Below are 18,732 nucleotides of genomic sequence, written 5' to 3'. Positions count from 1 at the left end.
GCGCCATGGTGCGGAACCGCACAGGCTCTGGGCCCCGCACTGAGACGGGGGCTGCGGCGACGCCGCCGAGGCCCAGGCCGCCGAGGCCCAGGCCGCCGAGGCCCGCGCCGCCGAGGCCCGCGCCGCCGAGGCCCGCGCCGCCGAGGCCCAGGCCGCCGAGGCCCGCGCCGCCGAGGCCCGCGCCGCCGAGGCCCGCGCCGCCGAGGCCCAGGCCGCCGAGGCCCGCGCCGCCGAGGCCCGCGCCGCCGAGGCCCGCGCCGCCGAGGCCCGCGCCGCCGAGGCCCGCGCCGCCGAGCCTTCGCAAATGGATTCCACGAGCCGGGGTCTGGAGCTAGTTCTGGCCTTGTCACCAGCCGGCTCTTCACATTCGGGTCTTTTTAAACCTGCCTTAAATTTTGTTGAGGTTAAATACTTGAAGTATTTGGAATGCAATTTCTTGAACTTTGGATGAAGCGACAAATATTTTCTGTATCATTTGCTAAAAATTCAACTTTTAAATCTTATTTTGGAATTATGAAAACATTTTTAGATCAGTTTCTCAACCTTATATTCATTATTGTCCCACCTATGAGCCTTTTTTAGACAATTTTTTCCTCATCACTCTTCCTATGAAAGTTTAATACCAGAGATAATATTGCATATCTGTGTGTTGTAGGTGGGTCTGTCCTTCAGTAAATAAAAGGTGCAATATTTCCCCCAAGCAGCCTTTGCTCCCCTGTGAGAGCATCTCCTTGAGAAGGCATGATTTCAGTTAGTTACTCATGCTGTCTTTCTGGTTGTGATTCCTAGGTACTGTGTGTTACTAGGATTAACAAACAGTACAGTGTTTAAGATAGCCTTTAAAACAAAAGATAATTGATCTATTCCCCCAACCCCCAATCAAGAGAAAGGGGGGGGGGTGGCTGACACATGTGACCGCTGTGTGGGTGAGAAGGCAGAAGGGGAGAAAGATGGAGAGGCCCCAGGCTCTCCCCCCGCAGGAGCCCCCACAGCTGGGACGTCCACACTGGGTTTCTGGGAATGGAAATCGCTAAAAATAGTGTGTGTCAGAAAATAACATCTCCACTTTTAGGACCTGGAAATTTAACAGAACTGATGTGCAGTCTTTGCTGAAATAATACTCAAAAATGAGTGATCTTTCCTCCTCTTCGTTTCCGGACCTTCTGTGTGATGTTTTCCCTGGGTGGGTGGCTTGGTCACGCTGGTGGCGGGACTGTTTGAGGAGGGGGCACTGAGGCGTTAACGGAGAGACGCAGAACACAGAACGGACGCCCTGCACCTCAGCTGGCCCCACACGGCCAGCTTCTTCCATTACGAAGAGACTGTTCTGTAGACGGGGAGCACGAAAACCCGTGGATGGGCCCAGGTTAACGGTCCCTCACCAGGGAACGGGGCCGGCGACGTCAGTCCTCCCGGAGTTGCTGTGCGGACGAGGATGACGCGGAGTGCTCGGCACGCTGCTCCACAGAGACAGGCGAACGTGAGCCGCGGCCGGGTTACTGTCCTCGCAGACGCCGAGGGCAGACGCGGAGGGCGGGCGCGGCAGCGGGGTCGCCCCGGGCCCTGGGCGGAGCTGTGCGGCAGCCGCCCTTTGTCTCTGATGCTCCGGTTTTCTCTGGTCTCCCATGGTCCCCTTCCAACGTCAACAGCGCTCTCGGGCAGGCCTGCTCTTGAACTAAGAACATGCTACAGAAATTCTTCCTTCATCCCTGTGCCCTGATGTTTTAGACTTAAGTGCTTCCCAGTAAGGTCTGAATGACCAATCGGCCTCATTTTCCTTGAGACATTTGGTTCTTGGGATAAAAGTGAATGATAATCACTAGCACCTGAGGAGGTGCTTCTTACAGGGAAGGTTTCGCTGGGCCTTGTTTCCTACTGGGAAACGGGGGCTCCGCGCGGAGGGTGCGTCACCCACACGGACGGCACAGAGTAGGGTTCCCACAGGTCCTGTGATCCGAAATGGAGTGGCTTGTTCACAGGCAGTAATTCTTCCTTGTAACGAGATTGGGTCTTTTTCTAGAGTTTCTCAAATTGAATGTAAACATCCCTTTCTCCCGGAAAGTGAACAAAATGAAGCACAAGGGCTTTGCATTTCTGTCTGTGTCCCAGAAAAGCTTACCGAGGATGCCGCTCCCTCGTCATCGAAATCAGCTCTGAGGTCTTGCTGTGAATTCAGTCTCCGAACCCGTCAGCACTCACTCCCTCTGTCCCGCCCAGTGGGGCGCAAACTCTGCAAACACGCTCCTTCCCCACGGCTGTTGGTCGCCAGGCCCGTGACCGCACGTCCCTAGGAGCGTCTGTGCCCCCCCCCACCCCGTTATCAGCGCCCTTCCATCTTCTCGCACCCGCTTCACTGCAGAACTTCTAACCGGTTTTCCTGCTCGGTACTGGGGTCGGACGGTTCTGAGAGTGGATTCTACGTCACTGCAGCCTCTGAAACCCCCGCCACATCAAGGTGAGGGGCCGCCCCCCGCCCGTTTCCCCAGACGGTGGCTCTACTCAGTTCTTTCACTTTTCTTAAAAATTAATCGGATTCATTCTTTACCAGGCCATTTTTTGTCTCACCATCCGATAAGCAGGCACTGCTTCTGCTTCCGCTGTACCTGGATGCCCCCCGCCCCGCCTCCCCCAGCCTGGAGGGGCCCTTCCCGCCTTTCTCACAAAGCTTTGCTGGGCCACTCCAGCCGTCATGCTCACAGCTTGTTTTTAAACTGTGTACATCAGGTCTTACACTTCTTATGCTTCCTCACAGCCCTGAATACTATTCAAGCAAACAAAAGGCAAATCAGTCCTGGGTAAATAACTGTGAAAAGTCACTTCTAACCTGAGAAGTTCAGAACCTATTCTGGAGGACCAAAGCTGGACTGGCACGCAGGCTACTGTCACTGTGTTGACTTCGCCCACTGTGTGAGAAGCTTTGATGACAATAAAATGACAATAACCGCTGAGCACAAATAAACCACAGCATCCACGGTCAGTGTCTAACGGCTCCTCGTCCAAAGCCCCCGGCGCGCCCCCCGCCAGGCCTCCGCCCGCCCCGCCCCCGCCGGCCCCCGCCCCCCCCCCCGCCCGCCCCCGCCAGGCCCCCGGCGGCCCCCCCCCCGCCAGGCCCCCGGCGCGCCCCCAGGCCCCCCCCCCCGCCCGGACCCCCCGCCCCCCCCAGGCCCGCCCCCGCCAGGCCCCAGCCCAGGCCCCCCCACGTGCCCCCCCGACCGCCCCCGCCGGCCCACCCCGCCCCCCCCCCCCACCGCCCCGCCCCCCCCCCCGCCCCCCCCGGCCCCCCGCCCCCCCCAGCCGGCCCCCCTTCCCGCCCCCCGCCAGGCCCCCCCAGCCCCCACCCAGGCCCCCCACCCCGCCCCCCGCCGCCCCTCCGCCAGGCCCCCCGCCAGGCCCCCGGCCCGCCCCCCGCCCGCCCCCCGCCGGGCCCCCGGCCGCCCGTACTTGAGCGGCGCGGGCAGGATGGCCTGGTAGTTGTAGTGCTGCTGCTGCTGGCTCAGGATCTGCAGCTGCAAGAACAGCTGCTGCTGCTGCAGCAGGCGGGCGTAGTTGGAGTCCAGGGGCGGCTCGCTCTTCCCGCCCTTCTGGTCCGGGGGGATGTACTGGTGGTACTTCAGCTTCTTCACCCTGGGTTTCGGGTCTTTGCACTTTTTGCTACGGTGCTTGTCGTTCGGATTCTTGGGATGGCTTTGCTGTTTGCGAGAGAGAGGAAACAACATTTTAAGAGATGCTACGGCGTGCAGCCCGTTCTACTGTGCCTCGCTGATTTGAAAAAGCGACGCACCTTCGAAGCTGGGAGAGTCATTTTGGAAAGCGATACACTCAATGCATTTCGACGGCCAGGAAAACACCTGCGTGCCCCCCCGACCAAGAAATCTTGCTCCTCAGAACTCGTTTCTCCTGCTGCCTTCCCCCCGAGACAGGGTGAGCTGCTCAGAGCTCAGCATTATCTATCTATTCGAACCCAACATTTGTTTTGAGTTTCCTGTGTAGACACACGGCTAGGTGCTAACACAGATTATCTCCTAGTGAAAAGAGGTCATGCAGTAAATGTGCAATAGAAAAAGATTAAGTATATTTCACTACAATTGGAATATTTTTTAGTCATTAAAAAAATCTATGGAGAATATACAAAAATAGAAAACACTTCTAATGAGAATAAAGCAGAATATACAGCTATATAGTTCTACAGAAAATACACACACACAAAATACTGAGTAATGTGAACAGGAATTTTAAACTTTTTCAAAAATGCATTTTATTTTGAAAGGGGGTGTGTTAGACCTCATCTTATGATTAAGACTCAGATGGCTTTTTCCTTGGTTCTCCTCCATTTATAAGTTGTCAACTCTTTAGTATTCATATTATAATTTAATCTGAAAAAAAAAAGTTCATCAACAAAACAAAACAGTAAGGTATAGGAAATTATTTCTAAGCTCCTTTTGGTAAAATATTTCATAAGACTGAGAAGTACTAAAATATAGTTATTGGTGTTATACTATATATGCTAATATTGGAAGAATTAAGAAATTAAAAAAAAATAAACAAAAAAAAAGAAGAAAATAAAAGTCACCATATTCTACAGACCAGCCATCATCACTGTTAACATCTCCTTCCGACCCCATGGCCACCTCTGCTCACTCACACCTTGTTTGGTGACTTCCAATACTCCTCACGGCATCTCTGGCCAAACGCCACCTGCTGCTTTGGCCCGGCACTCCATTTAAACCAGACACGGCTCCCCCCCTCACCTCCCCCCCTCTCCCCGCCCCCCGCCCCCGTCTTCCCAGCGACCCCTGGCCTTGCTCTGCTCTTCACCAGCGGTGGCCCCTGCGTTCTGTCGTGTTTGCCCCCACCCCTAATGAAGGCGGGGTCTCTGTGATGCTCTCCTCACTGCTGTCTACTCCTCCTCGCACCAAGGACAGCGCCTGCCACACAGAAGGTGCTCAGTAAGTGTCTGCTTGATAAATGAATGATGAACGTGTCTGCTAATTGGAAGTCACCTGAATTATCAGGCACTTAAAATACATCGCAATGTCAGAATGTATTCTTGCCTGCTAAAATCTTCCTGCAGTCTCACGAGACTAATTAATTCTCTGTCATCTGCTTATTTTGTTACAATAAATTTTGTTTCTAGTCTTTTTGAACTGATCGTGACAACGAATGGGGTCTGGGTTAAGGAGGTTTGACAGCAACTGTTACGTAATGATGAGAAGACCCAGCCGCAATCAGAAAGGGGCCTGGTGAAGAGGGAGGGGCCATAAACGCAAGAACCGAATCCCTCAGACCAAGCCTGCGGTCACCGCGAGCCGGCACGTGTCTGTTCTCTCGGGAAGTGAGGATGGGAAACGGTTCTCCTCAGAGAAGACCGCAGAGAATGCACACCTGTCCCTCCCTCCGCTGTACAGTGCTCTGGTCACCACCACCCCGAATCCCACGTGCTTGACCAATGCCTCGTGCCCGCGAACCAAGGCCTAAAGGTCGACACTGGTGAAGAGCGGAATTTCGGAGACTAGGAGAAGCAGGGAATAGATGTTCGGTACCTGCAGAAAAGCCAGGCTGGCAGTCCAAAGCCTCTCTGTACGTGCTCAGGACGTGGGAAGAGGAGGAAGGAGCTGACTTTATTGGCACGGTTGCCACCTGCTGCCCACTGGAGTGTCTGGTGCCAGTACTAAGCGACGGAAGAGGGTGAAATACACTGACGTGTGCCCTGAAGCCACAGACACTCGGCCACACTGACAGAGAGAGCCGTCTCTCTAGGAAGGACAAGAACAGGCCCAGGGGACAAACGGCAGTGAAAATGCACCAGGCTAACTGCCTCCGAGGAGTCCTGAGAGGGCGGAGAGATGGCTGGGCCGGTGTTCGGGAGATGGGGGTTCCTCCCGGCCTTGTCACTTCTTCACGTCTTTGGGCCTCAGTCCCCTCATCTGGAAGGTGGTGAGAGGCTCAGCTAGCTCTCTCATGTCCTTTTTTAGGTCTAAAAGCATAAGATCTGCATTCTGCTACTTTTGGCAAAAGCCACATCTGAAAGGATTAAAGTATTCCTCAGGTTCCCAGCCCTTTATTTAGTTCTAAATATGTTTTAAAAAACTTAAAAAAAAATGCACTATATATTAAATTTTAATCTTCCTTGAGACTTACTCTAACTGAACTATTTTGACCGAGTAAAATGCAGGGAACAGTGCCACGAATCTGCACTGATCTGAACAACGAGCTAAGCTTCATCGGGCCAAATCTGCTAAATCTCAAAAATGTATCTGCTTCCCTAAGACCTTTAACCTATCATGCAATATATCTGGAATACCACTGAGTTTGACCTTGTGTGTAAAGTCCGAAATCACGTGACCAGTACAGACATCTGTGGATTCGCGATTCCCGCGTGCTGTGCTAAAGCGACCTGCCTCGCCCCGCCTCGGTGGCCCTGCCCACAGGACGGCCTGACGCCAGGCTGCGCTGCTCCCGCAGCCTCGTGCAGACTGCGCTTTCTGCTCTCCTTCTGTGACTACTGGACGACGGGTCCTCTGTTGGAAGGCGGTAGTGTCAAACGGTAAGGCCCGGTCTAGCAAGTCCTCCCACGGCTCTGTGTTCAAGGCCGCGGGCTACCAGGCAGGCTGGGCGGCACGGACACGCGCCTCCGTCCTCTGCGGGCACCCACCTTCACCAGCGCTGGCCCGGGCTTCGCTGAGGACGCAGAGCTTGCGGGGAGCACGGCGGCTGGGGGCTTTGCGCCGGGCTGATCCGCAGTGGCAGGAGTTTTCAAGAATTCAGGAACTGCTGGGGACACCGAAGTGAGCTGGCGGAGAAGGCAGAAAGGGAAGGGGTCTGTGAGATCGATGGCGGCGAGACCAGCAACAGAATTTTAAGGGAATGATCGCATTACAATAACAAGTCCGCTAGAAAATAAGCAAAAGCGTATCGTCCCGTCCGAGCCCCAGGGGAGGAATGCCACGCCTGACCTCCGTGAAGCCCCCACGGCAATGGGAAGCTAAACCACGGAAGGTGAGATTGACTCAACTGTAGTGTTTTCAGAAATATGGTCAGAACCACCCTTTTCTGGCAGAAAAGAAATCCAAGACTCACGTAAAAATGATCAAACCAGTACATGGCCTTCCTGAGGTGTTCCCGCCCTGAGGGTCACATTCGTCCGGGCTAATTCGCAGGTCCTCGAAGTCCTCTGTGCGGCGCCCCGCCTACCCCGCTGCCCCCAGACCCACGGCGGGCGGTGCCCGGCGAGGGGACCTGCTCTCCCAGAAGCCCATCCATCGCAGTCGGAACCCAAACCCTGCCTTCCTGCTGCCAACCCGGCTGACTCTCGTCAGCCGTCCCCCCGGTTCCTGCGACAGGGGAAAAGCTGAAGGCTATGTTCTGGTAAGACTGACCTGTTTCATCAGTGGAACCCATGCGCTGAAAGCAAGAAGCTAATTTTTACCTGGACCAAAATAAGCAATTACTGAATCTCAGTGTGGAGGTCACATTAACAACGAAAGCTACAGAAGGCTTCGTTAGTTTTTTATCAGCCACCTAACAACCTGGTCCCACCAGCAATCCACTTTTTGGAGATTTCAAGTATTCATTTGCTGGAGAGAGGCATTACTATCACAGTAACTCAGTTAAATGTTGCCTGTCGATTGCTCCTTGGACTATTACCAGCCTTATCTTAAGGGAAAATGTCTTCCTTTATCAGACTTCTCTGAACAACTCTCGAATTCATTACAACCATCAAAATCAGTTCTCCTGTTGAAGTATTTGGGTTTAAAAATAGCAAACTGTATTTTCCCTCCTTAAAATAAATGACCTGAAAAGTCAGAGGGTTATTAGCAGCAAGAAATATGAAGCTTGGCCCATACTAGTTACTCAATAAATATTTTTTTAATGGGTGAATGGAAATTCCTCGTGGCTTTACTCATGCCAGGTCGCACTCTCAAGTCTGTGGGGACTGTGAGTACAGGTGTGAGTGCGCCCTCGGTTGTGCGCGCCCACGGCGGCTCTCTCTTCCTGAGGTTTGCTTTCATTTTGCTGTTGATTTCGGCCTTTACGTAATTGTCAGTAAGCATAGTGCTGACAACATAAAAGACCTGACTTTTTAAAGATGGCTATACTCGATTTCGTGTTCAAACAGAAACAAAAGGACTTATCCCAAAGTTCTGACACCTATGTTCCCGGCTGACTTTTGCCTCAAATGGCCCTGAGACAGCCGGCTCATCAATGAACAAACCTCTGACATGACGTGGAAGATGGTGGCCCAGATGATCACTGCTTTAAGAGAAAGGGTTTTACGCTGTTTTCCTTTCATGCAGAACATTTTTGGGAAATGAGGATACTTACTCTGGGACAATTTTCACACAGGGAAAAACATTCTTTGGCTATTAAATAACTGGCATAAGAGTCAGATATTTGAATTCTGAAATGTATTTCCCTGCAGATAAATTTACTAAGCTTGCAGGCTATGTGGCCATCCCAGCCCCCGACTGATATGACAGGGACGATGCATTCGACAGCAGCCAGTGTCAATAATCCAAATGCGACGCTGACTGTAATATCTATGAAGATGTTTTGCTTATGTTTCTAGGCCCCGACTAGCCGGCTTCTGCCTTGACTATTGGCACGGACATCTTAAGAGCTCTTCTGGCATTTCAGTGTGACCTTGCTACCCGGCAATCCGGACTCCAGCAGAGCACAAGAATAACGTGGGCTGCTCCTCCCTGAGGTTAACGTGAACATTGGCGCTGTGAACACGGGTGTACAGATGCCCACTCAAGTCCCTGCTTTTGATTTTTTTGGGCGTATACCCAGAAGTGGATTTTCTGGGTCATACGGTAATTCTATTTTTAACTTCTGAGGAACTGCCGTACCATTTTCCATAGTGACTGCACCATTTCGCCATCGCACCAACAGTGTGCAAGGGCTTCCGTTTCTCCTTATCCTTGCTGTCACTTGTTAATTTACACTATTTTGATAGTTGCCAGTTTAGTGGTGTTAGTTGAGATTGTGATTTCGATTTGCTTTTTTACTTTTTAGCAATTAATGACGATGAGCAACTTTTCATGTTTTTATTGGCCATTTGTTTATCTTCTCTGGAAAAATGTCTATTCTAGTACTTTGCCCATTTTTTAATTAAGATTTTTTGTTGTTGTTGTTGAGTTGTGGATCCCTTTATAAATTCTGGGTATTAACCCCTTATTAGATAGAAAATTTGCAAGTATTTCCTCCCGTTCTGTGGGTTGCTTTTTATTGTTAATAGTGTCCTTTTATGCACATAAGTTTTTAATTTTGACGTAGCCTAATTATATCTTTTTTGTTGTTGTTGTTGCCTTGGTGTGATAACTAAGAAATCATTGCCAAACCCAATGTCATAAAGCATTCCTTTATGTTTTCTTCTAAGGGTTTTAAAGTTTTAGCTCATATTTAGGTCGTCCATTTTGAGTTAATCTTCATATAGTGTTAGATAAGGGTCCAACTTTTTTTTTTAGGTGAGGCAACCCTTGGTTGACCTCACAGACTGCAAGGACCTTGTCATCTTATAATCCCTTATTGTTTTTATGTTTTTACCTTTTATGCCTACAGCACCTGGTCTGCCTAGGTGGTCTCTCATCCAAGTACTAACCAGACCCGACCCTGCTTAGCTTCCAAGATCAGACGGAACTGGGCTTGTTCAGGGTGGCATGGCCATAGACATAAGGGTCTAATTTCATTCTTTTGCTTGTGGATATCCAGTTTTCTCAACACCATTTATTGAAAATATTGTCCCTTCCCTACTGAGGGCCTTAGCACCCTTGTCGAAATTTTTTAAACGTACAAATGAAGACTTGTTTCTCTCTATTCCATTGGTCTATATCTGTCTTTATGCCAGAACCACACTGCTTTGACTACCGTAGCTCTGTAGCAAGTTTTGAAATCGGGAAGTGTGATACCTCCAACTTTGTTCTTTTTTCAAGACTGTTTTGGCTATCTGGAGTCCCTTAAGAGTCCTTATAAGTTTTAGGATGAATTTACCTACTTCTGCAAAAAATCATCATTGGGATTTTGATAGGAATCACACTGAATCTGTAGATTTCTTGGGAGTATTGACATCTCAGTAATTAATACTAAGTCTTCTAATCCATGAACATGGGATGTCTTCCCATTTATGTGTTTGATTTTCTGTAGTGACTCCTTTCTCATTTCCTTTAGATATTTCTTTTGTGGTTACCATGGGGATTAAATATAACATCAACTTCATTTTCATACAAAAACTACTTCTTTACAGCCACGTCTTCCACTTTATATTACTGATGCCACAAGTTAGGTCATGATATACTGTGTAGTCATTAACAGGTAATTTCTCTGTGCATTTGTGGCTTAAATCCTGTAGAAAATAAAAAGTGGAGTTACAAACTAAATCACACCCAGGTGTGTGTGGGTCTGCAGCCTCTGTTCACACGTCACGGCTCATGCCACAGCCTGCAAGCCAAACCACGAGCTTTTACTTGTCTGATTCTGAGTCGGGCAAGACAGAAAGCCGCAGACAGGCCAGAACGCTGCAAGCAAGCTGTGCTCTGCCCCTTCCATCGAGGCGGGGAGCTGGGTACCGGGCTGCTCTGTGATGATGTCCTGCCAGGGAGCACGGGCAAGGGTGAGTAAAAACACCATGACATTTTCTACCTTTTTCTTGACTGGGTATTTGGTTGGTAGAGGTCACTGACTGGTTTCCAGAGCTCTTATAATGTTATTTTAGTCAGTCTGTAGTTTACTTAATGTTTCTGTGGGACAACAAGGGCTTGGTCCTTCCTATTCTGCCACTGTTGACATAGATTTTCTTTTACAGTGAGATTTCCTATCACTGTGAGACAGTGTTAAGCATGCAGATGCATGCACACACATCTAAACGTGAAGCTATTTAGTACACTGATTTTTAATAGTTCGATTATAACTAATACTACAACAACTAAAATAATGCCACAAAGCAGAAGGGTGATCACTCAGAGTATCACTGATCTACTCCAACCACGAATGAATCCATTACTTTTGGCAGTAACTTCATAGAAGGGTCAACGTAAAAATGTTATTAAATGTCTACGGCCATGCCACCCTGAACAAGCCCGATCCCATCTGATCTCGGAAGCTAAGCAGAGTCGGGCTGGTTAGTACTTGAATGGGAGACCACCTAGGAAGACCAGGTGCGGTAGGCAATAAAGAAAAATGTTATAACTACTTTAGATCGACTTTGAAAACCCTAGAGCCGATGTCCACCTCACTTAAACACAGTCCTCTTTCTGAAGCTGCCACACATTGTTTACTATACTGTAGTCTCGGAAATCAGGCAGAATGTCCACTACGACCTTGGTGTGACCCTGTTGGTGATTCACAAGTTAGTCAAAGTGACTGTGAGGGGCCAGAACGTGGCAGCATGGTAAGTATTAGAACTGCTATTATTCGTTTTTGGTAACCGAGTTATGACACTTCGGTAGACTGTACAGTTGAGGAAATGATGTTATGTATTTTTAAGTAACACATGCTAACAGCTGTCACTCTGAGTCGTAAGAGGATGACAGAGTAATGTGTCAGGAAACAGTCTTAAGGAAAATCTCAAACTGTTGGTCTAATGGGAGCAAAGTCATTGTTTTGAACCCTGTGCGGGCTAAACAGACGCTGTTTTCATGACACCTGCTCCAGGTGACACGCAGAACAAGTAGCTCAGCGCTGGGCTCGGCAATGTGAGCCATTAGTTTTTAATCATCTCAATTATGTTCAATAAACATTTATTTATTTACGAATAAACCTAAAAGGTGTATTCTGCAGCATGCACTGGTTTTGGCACTTTCCTGTTGGTCACAAGGGAAATAAGAATTGGGATGGAACACAAGTTCACCATTAAGGCTGGAAACGAACTCGAAATCTCAGTATTAGCAGCGGTGGAATCCTCTTGATATGTTATAAAAAGCACGATTGAAGAGGTAACAACAGAAATTACAGTCGTTATCTTTGATACCCTATTCAGGCCTCTACGGATAAGTATTTGTCATAAAAGTTAGTGTAATCTGATTATTTAGTATGTGAGTGCATGGCTTACTTATGAGACCTTGCTCATCCTCATTGTCAGAAGTATAAAATTTGTCAAAACAAAACCTAATTATCACTTCTAGATGACGTAAAAATCTCAGACTTTACAAGTGTTGTAAAGTTGGCCTCTGTAGCTGACTTAAAAAATGAAACCAACAACAAACCGACAACGTCCTCCCAATCCTACCTGGAGGAGTAGCTTTCTTTGACATCAGTACAACACGGTAACGGGGAGATGCTTCTTTAATTGCATGAATAAAAGTATAATATGAATCTTTGTCAGATTCCTTACTTATAAACACTAAAGCATGCAATACGAGGGAATTTACTGAAGGACACACTTAAGAAAGCTCGGGCGTGCGGCGCGAAGTGGAGTGGCAGGGGAGGCTGTGGCGAGCCCGCTGTGTCCTGGGTTCTCTTCCCCGCAGGGCAGGGGTGAGGGGTGGGAGGGTCCAGTGCAATGCCCGGCCCGCAGGGGACAGCGGGTGGCACCCACTGCACCCGCGGGCATCTCCAGGGCTGTGAACCGGGCGCTACGGTGGGGATGACCCGAGGCTCAAGTGTGCACGGCACTGGCAACAAATAGATGGTATTTATTCTTCAAGAAACACTGCTGTTCCTCTTGCCCTTCAAGGAATCCTGGAATGCCAGCCCACTGGTGGGACCGCCTCTGGTTAAACTTTCTCACTTACGAACTTAGCTGGAGACCAAGTTTCAAGACCGAAGAAAAACCTAACAGTACAAGCAATGCTGGGAAAAGGAGGCCCATCCCTTGCACAGGTGGAGTTGTCGCGAAGCCACTGCCAGGTCGACGGTGACAGAAATCCTGTCACGGAAAGCTAAGGCCAGGCTAACAGCAGTCTGATATCCTGAGCTATTCAGACAGAAGCAGAGAGCAAGCCACCCACGTGGATGAGGAGAACTGTTTTTTAAGGGTATTTACTTGCATACTTGGCATTCTTTTTAGCCCTATTTTTAAAGCTCAAAACCAGGGCGCGGCGAACACGTGAGAAGGCAGTAGGGGCCGGCCCCTGGCTCTCCCTTTCAGACCGCGGGCTGGTCACTGGCCCTCGTCCTTCTTCCGGGCCAGGCTCCAGCAAGGCTGAAGGGGTGGCCACTCTCGCCCCCGAGCTGCTCCGAGAGAACACGAACCGCGGCTGCCAGCGCCACCTTGCACGCCGGGGCGGGAGGGCCCTGCCCGCGGGCGGGCGCGCGCAGTGTGGCGGCACGGCCCTCGTGCTCACGCTACCGGCTTCCGTCCTCCGTACCAGGCCCTGCCTTAGGTGTGCAAGACACACGCGCACACGCACACTACACACTACCTAGGTCTTGTCGTCTGAGTCAAAGCCCCTGTCCTCATAGGCTCGGTTTACTTAAGACACAAACACAATAACGAAGCTACTGCATTTCAGATCACGGGTGATAAGTGCAAGGGAGAAAATGAAGCCGAAGGACAGTCACTACCCAACTGGCATTCGGGAATGGAAAGAGATGCTGTAAGAAAACATACACACGCTTTCCTCCCATACCTTTCTGAACCCGGGCCGCCCCCGGTGTGAGGGCTAAGGCGGGTAAATGCTAAACTGCCTTCCAACTCAAAATTCTATGATGCTCAGCTTTTACGAGAGTATTTTCTATGGAACTTGACCAATCTCATTAAGTAGCTCAATAGTTTTGACTTTAAAATAACAAAATCCAATTAAAATTTCAGCAAGTCAAGAACACCATAAGAGAGATTAAAAAAAACCCAGCAAATTATGTGCAGCATAAGAGTTTTTATAAAACCGAAAGAAACACAAACACCTAAGACATTTGAATTTCCAATGCAATTATCAAAAATATTTATTAGATTCCTTTGCATGCATTAGACTGTCAGTTCCCAATACAATCTGACACAAAATAGGTGCTCATTAAATATCTGTGGACCAAATGAATTCAATCTAACCAAAATCAAGGAGGCAATTAAAACATTCGAATCTCCCGACAGTGTGCAAGGTTTAAAGTAATGATATTACTGACTTGTGGAAAAGGCAGTGAGTATGGAAATCTGTATTATCTTCCCGAAGGCGGTTAAAGTGCTTATATTCTGCCTACCAAAGGTCCAAATCCATTCCGATATCTGGTAATTATCCAAAGAAATAACGAGACTAGTGTCTAACACGTGAGAATACAATAGAGGCTCTTACTGTGTGTGTAAAAGAGTGGAACACAGGAAACAACTCCAAATAACCAACAGTAGGGAACTGGTTACAATAGATACAGTGTCTAAGTTCAACTGAAGACTATGTAGCAATTACAATGATACAAATATATATTTATTGACAAGGGACTATATACCAAACTAAAAATTTCTGTGCATCAAAGGACACTGTCAATAGCGTGAAAAGGGGACACATGGAACGGGAGAAAATATCTCCAAATCGTACATTCGATAAGAGGTTAATACCCAGAATATATGAAGAGTTACGACTCGACAACGAAAAACAAATAATCTGATTTTTTAAAAATGGGCAAAGGACTTGAATAGACATTTCTCCAAAGATAATATACGAATGTCCAATAAGCACATGAGCGGGTCCTCGGCATCACTAAGCATTAGAGAAGTGAAAATCGGAACCGCAGTTAGATACGACCTCACGCCATGGAATGGCTACTATCAAAAGAGCATAAATTACCAAGTGTCAGCAAGGACGTGGAAGAACTGGAACCCTCGTGCACTGCTGACAGGAGCATGAAATGGCACGACCACTACGGGCACCAGTGCGGAGGCTCCTCAGCGAATCACAAATGGAATGACCGCGTGACGCAGCTCCCCCTCTTCCGGCATGTGCTCCAAAAAATTGAAAGCATGCTCTCAAACAGATGTTTCCACACCTGTGTACACAGCACCATTACCCACAACAGCCACAGATGGAAGAAACCCAATGTCTCTGACAAGTGGGTAAACAAAATGTGGTATATCCATACATCAGCACATGAGTCAGTCTTAAAAATAAAGGAGCTGTTGTCACATGCTACAACGTGAACGGACCTTGAGGACATTATGCTAAGTGAAATAAGACAGTGGTAGACGACGGATACTGTGAGCCCACTTACAGGAGATACCTGCAGTGGTCAAATTCAGAGAGACAGAAATATAGTGGCTGCCCAGGCCTGGGCGAAGAGGGAGCTGGAGCTGTTCAGTGGGTATAGTTTCAGTTTTGCAAGATGACAGTTCTGGAGATTGTTGCACGACAGTGTGAGTATACTCAGCGCTACCGGACCATACAATTTAAAATGGTAAAGATTAAAAGAAAAGGTGGATTTTATGGTATGTGAATTATATCCCCCCAAAAATTATGTGAAAAAATTTAAAAAGTGTCTTGCAAAACTGTAAGATAAAAATGTGTATACAGAATAGAAATAAAATGTAAGAATCTATTGAAAAATGTTAACAGTGGCTAGATTACAGGTGAAAATTTTTATTTTCCCACATTTTCAAACTTGTCTTCTAGTGAGAATGTGTAGATACATAAAATACAACATATACACTTGCTATATAATAAACAAAGTACTTTCTCTATTTAGGGGTAAACACGAGGAAGCCAGTACCTGGGCTGGAGTGTTTGTGGTCACAGGAGATGGCGACTCACTGACTTTGGGCTCACTGGGGGACGCGGCTGACCCTTGCGACTCCTGGCTGGCGGGCTGGTCCGGAGACAAAGCATCGCTGCTGTCTTCGTCAAATGAGAAATCGCCCTGAGTCTGCGGATAGTCTTCCTTCCCAACACCTAGAGAAAGAAAAGATTCTTAATTTATATTGGCCTTGGAATACCAGGCTTAAAATGACAAAGAGAAAGATTGGTTTTTTTAATAAAAACTTAAGCTGGTTAAAAAAAAAAAAATGACCCTCACATATCACCCAAGGGAAGAGCATGCCACTCCCCACGATGAGCACTTGGGGAAAAGAAATCAAACCCAAGTCAGATCAAGCCTCTGGACCCAACTACCAGCTACAGGAAGTACAGGAGACAAGAACATAAAATCCAGACTATGGAAATGCTAGAGAACAAAACAAGCCTATTTACCAATGAATAAATAGTAAGAAAAGAAAGGAGGGAGAGCCACTGAAAGAGTAAGACGGAAGAGGTCCATCGAGGCAAAGGCGATGTGCGGACCTTGTCTGGATCCTGATTTGAAATGCAGCTGGTAAAAACACACTGAGGTAGGGGGAAACGCGGCTTCAACGGGGAATCCTGCTCAGTCCCCCCTCGTGGGGCGGCCGGATACACCGACGCCTGCCTTCTGGGGGCCGCGTGGACACCACTCAGAATTACTGACATTGCCTAAGAGTGAGCCTCATGCTAATGCAAAATAAAAAGTCCCCACGAGTAATGAAACTACCATAGTCTTTTTAAGTAGGATATTAACTTTTAAAAATTGTTGGTTGAGTAGGCGGCATTGTTCTGGATTTTTTTCCCCCGTAAAGGCCACACCAAGAGAAATGGGGTGGGGGTGGGGCCTTCAGTAGCCGAGATGACGAGAGCGGGACAGCGGGGAGGACGCCGCGTGACGAGCGCGCCCGCTCTCGCCTGCCCCTCGCCGTGGCGGACTGACACTGACAAGCTATTCTTTATCTTTCCTGGAAGTATGCAGAACGGACGTAATGAAGTTTGTAAGCATTTCCAACAAGACAGAAACTAAACAGTATAATACAGTAAGTTTAACTTAGAAAATACGATGCTGAAATCAGAACTTAAAGATTGAACCTGAGACAAGAATCCGTGTTGACTGGCCAGTGATGCTGGCCTCACAACACGGGCCGCGCGGCCGGCCCGCTGTGTATACGGGCTCTGCATCCTCAGAGTCAAACGGCCCCAGGTCGAAAATACCTGATAAAAGTTACGCTGTTGCTGACACGTACTGCCTAGTCGGGTTGGATCTGTACTGCACAAGTGTAGACATTTTTTCTTGTCATTACTCCCTAAACACCACAGTGTAATAAATACTTACATAGGTGTTACAAGTACTCAAGAGAGGACTTAAGGTACACAGGAGGATGTGCGTAGGTTACATGCAAATACTACGCCATTTTAAATACAGGACTTGGGCGTTCTCCAGTTTGGTATCTGTGGGGGGTCCTGGAACCAACCCTCTAGGATAGCGAGCGACGCGTGTGTGTGTGTGTGTGCGCGCGCACGCGTGTGTGTGTGTGTGTGTGTGTGTGTGTGTGTGTCAGTAATAATAGGAATCAGTGCCCATTTAATCTCTAATTCACCCGGAAAACAATACTGGTCTTTTTAACTAAATTTGTTTTGATCTAAAACTTCCCAGAACATGGTGAACTCGAGAGGCTTGCCTATAATCGCTTCCTTCACACTGGAGTCCACGGGCAGGATGTTCTTCTCCACCAGCTCCATGGGGCCGGGGCGCTGCGCGATCTTCTCGTTCAGATCGTCCGCCAGGCGAGCTCTCTTCAGCTTCATCTGAGTGGCCTGCAGGGATGGCTCTGCAAATGTTTCTGAAAGAAGAAACACAGTTTTAACCATCACTTGAATTACCATCTCTATTCCATAATGCTATTTCAGGCCAACTCATTTAACTTGGTTTAAGCATATTTATGTGTTCTCAAGATATTTATGGCAAGAGAAAATGACTGTTAAAGAATGCTCCAGTATACAGCTTATATTTTTAGTTCTGGGTAGCTTTATATTGTCTATATTGTCAATATGCATGCCCTCTGACTCAAATGAACATGAATTCAAGCGAAAAATGGGATACCGCAACTGTGCATTTATGACAGGGGGGTCATATTCACAGTTATTAGGTACTGGACACACAGAGGATGCACGAGGCAGACGTGGTCTATGGCTCAAGATCTGGTTTAGACATGGCCACATTACAAGTCAGAGCCTCTGAGGGGGGCTCATAGCTTAGGATACGAGCTTCTCTGTAGGAGTCAGTGGGAAGACCTACGAATCGTGTTGTCTCAGACTGGATCGCCATAATTAAGAATTTGGGTTTATTTCTGAACATGTAAGCTAGTGTCTGTTAAGAATCTTCACTCACCGTACACAGTGATTAACAGTCACAACTCATCTGCTTACAAATGCACGAAGTTGTACAACAGATGTGAAACTGCTATAAATGTAACTTGCTAATTTGCATAATTCTGTTAATTATTTGTGTTTATGGTAACTCATTAACATTCATTAGACTGTTCTAAATAATGTTTATAATTGATTTGAAATAATGATGAGGTGTTAACCCCAAATTCTGAAAGTTGCTTGCTTCTTAAATTACACAGTAAGTCTTCTAATGAAATTCCCTACGAGTAATCTCAGGGTTAACTGATCTTCGTTTTGCAGGTAAAATGTCCTGATTGAAGCCTAAAGCTCCATGAAAGCCATGGCCGGTAAACTACCCACCAGCATATCTGAGTATAGGTGACCCTCAAACAACCTGGGCGTTAGGGGCACCAACTCACCACACAGTCGAAAATCCACCTATAAGCTTTGATTCCCCCAAAACTCAACCACTAACAGCTCACTGCTGGCCGGAAGCCCTGCTGATAACACACTTGAGTCACACATAGTTTATGCCTATGTGTCACATACCGTATTCTTACAATAAAGTAAGCTAGAGAAAAGAAAAATGCTATTAAGAAAAACATGAGGAAGAGAAAATACGTTTATAGTATTTATTGGAAAAGAGCTC

General features: G+C 47.9%; 1 protein-coding gene and 2 pseudogenes across 5 annotated transcripts in view; 1 reads left to right on the top strand and 2 right to left on the bottom strand.

Moving 5' to 3' along the window:
- The window catches only part of MRTFB (myocardin related transcription factor B), a 177,402-nt gene that overhangs the window by 22,230 nt on the left and 136,440 nt on the right, over positions 1–18,732 (bottom strand). For 4 of the 5 annotated variants that reach the window (XM_036225797.1, XM_016129788.2, XM_036225796.1 and 1 more), the window contains 4 exons: positions 17,375–17,536; positions 15,628–15,806; positions 6,653–6,790; positions 3,442–3,689 (listed from right to left, as the gene is read on the bottom strand). In XM_036225797.1, coding sequence (XP_036081690.1) covers positions 3,442–3,689; positions 6,653–6,790; positions 15,628–15,806; positions 17,375–17,536 — 727 coding nt within the window. The remainder of the gene's footprint in view (positions 1–3,441; positions 3,690–6,652; positions 6,791–15,627; positions 15,807–17,374; positions 17,537–18,732) is intronic. The other variant, XM_036225798.1, reaches the window with a different exon arrangement.
- On the bottom strand, positions 9,553–9,671 carry LOC118607356 (annotated as a pseudogene).
- LOC118607144 lies at positions 11,048–11,165 on the top strand (annotated as a pseudogene).

This window comes from Rousettus aegyptiacus, unplaced genomic scaffold (assembly GCF_014176215.1).
Source record: "Rousettus aegyptiacus isolate mRouAeg1 unplaced genomic scaffold, mRouAeg1.p scaffold_m13_p_8, whole genome shotgun sequence".
Lineage (NCBI taxonomy): Eukaryota > Metazoa > Chordata > Mammalia > Chiroptera > Pteropodidae > Rousettus > Rousettus aegyptiacus.
Note: the sequence above shows the minus strand (reverse complement) of the source record. Positions and strands in the feature narration are given on the sequence as shown.